The following is a 4,633-nucleotide window of genomic DNA, read 5'->3' on the forward strand; positions in this document are numbered from 1 at the left end:
AAGCTGTGCCTGATGTTTCGCCTGGGGAACATGAGGAAAAGCCACATCGTGGAGGCTCACGTCCGGGCGCAGCTCATCCGGCCGCACGTCACCGCCGAAGGCGAGTACCTCCCCATGGAGCAGACGGACATCGACGTGGGCTACGACGAGGGCCTGGACCGCCTCTTCCTGGTGTCTCCACTGGTCGTGGTCCACGAGATCAACGAGAACAGCCCGCTGTACTGCATGAGCAGCGCCGACCTGACGACAGAGGACTTTGAGATCGTGGTGATACTGGAGGGGATGGTGGAGGCCACGGCCATGACCACCCAGGCCCGCTCCTCCTACCTGGCCAGGGAGATCCTGTGGGGCCACCGCTTCGAGCCCGTGGTCTTCGAGAAGGAGCACCGCTACCAGGTAGACTACTCCCGCTTCCACAAGACCTACGAGGTGCCAGCTACTCCGCACTGCAGCGCCAGGGAGCTCCGGGAGATGACGGGCCGATCCCACTCCCCCTCGTCTGCCTCCGGCTCTAGTTCTACCCGGTCAGTGTCCCCTCTCGGTCCCAAGTCCTCCGGCCTCCACCTCTTGCCTCCACACTCCCCCAGCGCCTTCTGCTACGAGAACGAGGTGGCCCTGTGCTGCGGGGAGGAGGGGGAGGAGGTAGGCGAGATGGGTGTGATGCTGGGGGGGAGGGACGACGGGGAGGGGGAGGAGAGGGACGTACAACTAGACATCTTCCAGGAGAGATTTCAGGACCAGGTAGCGGTGGACATGAACATGCTGTGTGTGCTGGACATGGACAATCAGATTGACAGGCTGCAGCCGGCTATAGCTCTTGATGCGCTGGGCTTCAGGAGGGAATCAGGAGTGTAGTGACTGATTCACACTATCGAGTCAAACTGAGAAAAGACAATCCTGCGCTGGCCTGGTTACGCATCCACTGTAGTTGCTGGAACTGTGCTAGAAAGGATATTGTGAGAGGAAAATGTCCAAGCCAGCCAGGGCCGTAGCTACATATGAGGACACTGAGGTCCAGACCTAGTTAATTAAAAAAAATATATATATATATGTATTTTTGGGGAACTCATTCGGGGTCTCAACTTGCTGTTGAGAGCTAGATTAGTAGAATACACAAGGTGCGATTTTGAAACTTGGCTGCCCCAGTTTTTCTCTGTCACTCACTGACAGTCACTCATTTAGCCCATGTCGTTAAAAATCAAATGAAAATAGGTGAATTATTCTAGTTAGTCTAGACTGAACTTGTAGTAATCATGACCAAATGACTGACTGGGCACATAGGGCCCAGGGGACCTGACCTCCAGGGTTCGCCCATTGATTTTGTTAGTCACTCATCATATTAACCATAAGTCACGTCAAAATGTGTAGAATTGCAGGAACATTTCAAAACTTTTTTTAATGCTTTTCCATTTGTTAATAAAATACTTTCTGTTAACAGATTCCCTCAGTACCTAAATGATCGTTTTTAATCCTGGTGCTGAGCTAATTGTGTAGCTAGGCGATGCGTTTGTAGATCGACTGAGGTGAATGAAGCTTCAGAAACCATAGTGATAATGGCTTAGGTGGTGTTTTTTTTGCTCTTCTCCAAATAGCATTTTAGAGTTTTTTAATTGTACAGCCCTGAAGCCAGCACATTGTGGTTTGGGGACGGCCCTGTAGTGTGAATCAGTCATAGAAGACTCTCGTGTCTCGTGTCCCGAATGAAATATGTGCCCTTGGTACAGGTCCTCTGCTTTTTTTGTGTATCCAACCAAAGTCCTCACAGAGAGAAGGAAGGAATTCTGCAGCACAGCGAAGAAGGAAGGTTGAATGACCTTATTATTCTCTTGAGTTTCTTTTTGTTTTTAAACATAGTTGTGTTCAGTACATGAGTCTAAATTAGCATTTTATAGCGTAAGACTTAAATACATTCTTATTGTATTCAATATTCAGTTGTATATATTCTCTGGAATAATATTCTTTGTGAAGTGACTTTTGGTTCCATTCAACCAAATCTTGGTACCGTTTCTTTTTTTCATTTACAGATAGCTGTAAGTCATGAATGCTTTCAAAACCACAAATTAAGTTGAAAAAGTATTTTCTGTTTGTAAATAAATCATTTTTCATGCTTAGAAACTAGGGCTGGGATGATACCAATATCACGATACTCGTTAATATTGTGTCAAGGAAACAAAGCATGACGTGGATTTAACTTCTTCAGGAAAACATCCGTAGTGTTGGAAACAAACATCATTATGTCATCATTCAGAGTCACATTTATTTATTTTCCAAGCTATAGCACCCAATAATTTACATACATTTTTTTAAGAACCAAAGAGTTTGGTCTGCTTTGTGTTTCAAATGAATATTGCGATACTGGTAACATCACACACCTATTAGAAACCATGGTAATTTTGTCTTCCTGCTTAAGGTATATTACTGTTAATGTTTGATACATGAGCTATGTATTCCAAAATTAGAAAATATTTTATGACGGAAAATAAATTATGGAAAAACAATGAATCTGAACAGAAACTGAGTTGGAAATAACATGTATTGTCGAGATAAAGAATAAAGAGCACTTTATTCTGTATTTTATCAAAATAAATATCTAAAAATAAAAATGAAATATATTAATTGCTGTTTTGTATGAATTAATAAATGGCTAGTAATAATAATAATAAACAAGCAGCAGTAGCTGTTCTGGTTGACACACTCTGCTCTGTTCTCACACAACTTTTCCCCATCAGTCCCAAAGGTCAAAGGTCAAACTGACCCCATGTTGATGTCCACCTGTTTCTGACTGCTCATTGGTTGGCCTGGTTTGGGGAAGTGTGTGTGTGTGTGTGTGTGTGTAATTTGAAGGCAGAGGGTTGTTGTTCTCTAGCTCAGTGACTCAGCGGTAATCCCATACACACACCTGTCTTTCTTACCATTCTTTCTTTCTAATCGAAAACTGGGGTATTACCCCAAATCTGTGTCGTACTCAAATAGCTCAGTACAGAAAGTTTTTATTTGGCAGGTTGTTTTTTAAAACGTCCCAGAGAGTGAGGGAGAGAGGGTTAGATAGAAATAGAAATAGATACAGACTGGAGAAGGACATACTAGGCCGAGGGGCAGTGGGGAGGGAGAGATAGAGAGAGGAGAGGAGAGGAGAGGAGAGGGGAGAGGAGAGGAGAGGAGAGGAGAGGAGAGGAAAATAGGGAGAGGAGAGGAGAGGAGGAACAGCTTGCTAACACAACACAGTCGATTACTGTACCTACCCAGTTCACCACTAGGGGACAGTGAAGACTGCTCCACCACAACAGACCAATAGAAGTCTCTCCTGGTATGGTATACCAGCTCCCTCATGTGGTAAATTATCAGTCAACCATAACAATTTTTTTAAAGACGACTAGTCACAAAACCTTTACTTTCTGAAGTGCTAAGGCTCACGGGAACCCTTTATTTTCTTAAGTGCTAAGGCTCACCGGAACCCTTTATTTTCTGTATATGAAGAATTTAATTCCAAAACAATATACATTTTCAGAAATGTTAGTAAATCAACTTTTATTGTTTAAAGGTGTTATGAAAGAGATTGGTGTGTTTTTTCACTGTCTAATCATGTCATGGGGTTGTTCAATGACAGACATGTATTTGTTTAAAATCTATCACTTGATGGTTTCGTTTCAGAGAGACAAAATGCTATATATCCGCCTCATTCTCAGAGGAATAAGTAGTACTGCTAGGTTTTACACAGTCAAATGTAACAAATAACAACATTTTTTATAGAGTACTGTACAAATTATACATTTATGAAATCAATGTTTATATAAAAAAATATATAAAATGCAATACAGTAATAGGAGATCTGTCATTTAGCAGATGCTCTTATCCAGAGCGACTTACAGTTAGTGCATTCATTATAAGGTAGCTCGGTGAGACAACCACATATCACAGTCAAATATACTGGATAGGAACATTCAAGCTAAACAATGGATTTACAGTATAGCATTTTGAAGACACACACATCAAACCCATAAGCAATCACTGGTTAAAAAACACAAATGTGAAATTGGTGTATATAATGTTTTGGAAATAAACTCTTCGTTTAATCTCTTGATGTGGTGAGGTAACTATAAGCAAAAGCTATAACTTTTTAAACTCTATTTTCCAGAGCAAAAACAAACAATTCTTCTACACGTCTTCAGCAGTCGGTGTTGCGGAGCTCCGACAGGGGAAACTCCAGTAATGTCATATGTCTCCCCAACATCTTCCTCTCCTGTAATCAAATCATTCCCATCTTTAATTGTATTAAATGTGTTCTCCTGCTCTAACAAGCCACTTCCCCATCTCTATCTCTCTCTCCTTCTCATCCTTCCATCATTCTCTCCTTCCTCTACTACTGTCAGTTCAAACGAGCTGTTTCCCCATCTCATACGCTATCTCTCTGTCATCCCTCCCTCCCTCCCTCCCTCCCTCCCTCCCTCCCTCCCTCCCTCCCTCCCCCTCCCTCCCTCCCTCCCTCTCTACTGATGTCGGTTAATTAGCCACTGTGTCACACCCCTTGTCATCAACATCCATAAAAACGACCAGCTGGGTGACCTTTGGTGACCTTTCTCCAGACTCCGTCAGTCATAATGGCTGACTAGAGGATCTAGGATCTGGGCTGTCT

At 43.1% G+C, this 4,633-nt stretch overlaps 1 protein-coding gene across 1 annotated transcript in view; it reads left to right on the top strand.

Annotated features, from left to right (window-relative positions):
* Positions 1–3,091, top strand: part of LOC127932329 (ATP-sensitive inward rectifier potassium channel 12-like) — a 10,710-nt gene extending 7,619 nt beyond the window's left edge. The window contains exon 4 of the mRNA XM_052527884.1: positions 1–3,091. This exon is cut by the window's left edge and continues 617 nt beyond it. Coding sequence (XP_052383844.1) covers positions 1–855 — 855 coding nt within the window. The 3' untranslated portion in view covers positions 856–3,091.
* The last annotated feature ends 1,542 nt before the right edge of the window (positions 3,092–4,633 follow it).

Source organism: Oncorhynchus keta, chromosome 10, assembly GCF_023373465.1.
Source record: "Oncorhynchus keta strain PuntledgeMale-10-30-2019 chromosome 10, Oket_V2, whole genome shotgun sequence".
Taxonomy (NCBI): domain Eukaryota; kingdom Metazoa; phylum Chordata; class Actinopteri; order Salmoniformes; family Salmonidae; genus Oncorhynchus; species Oncorhynchus keta.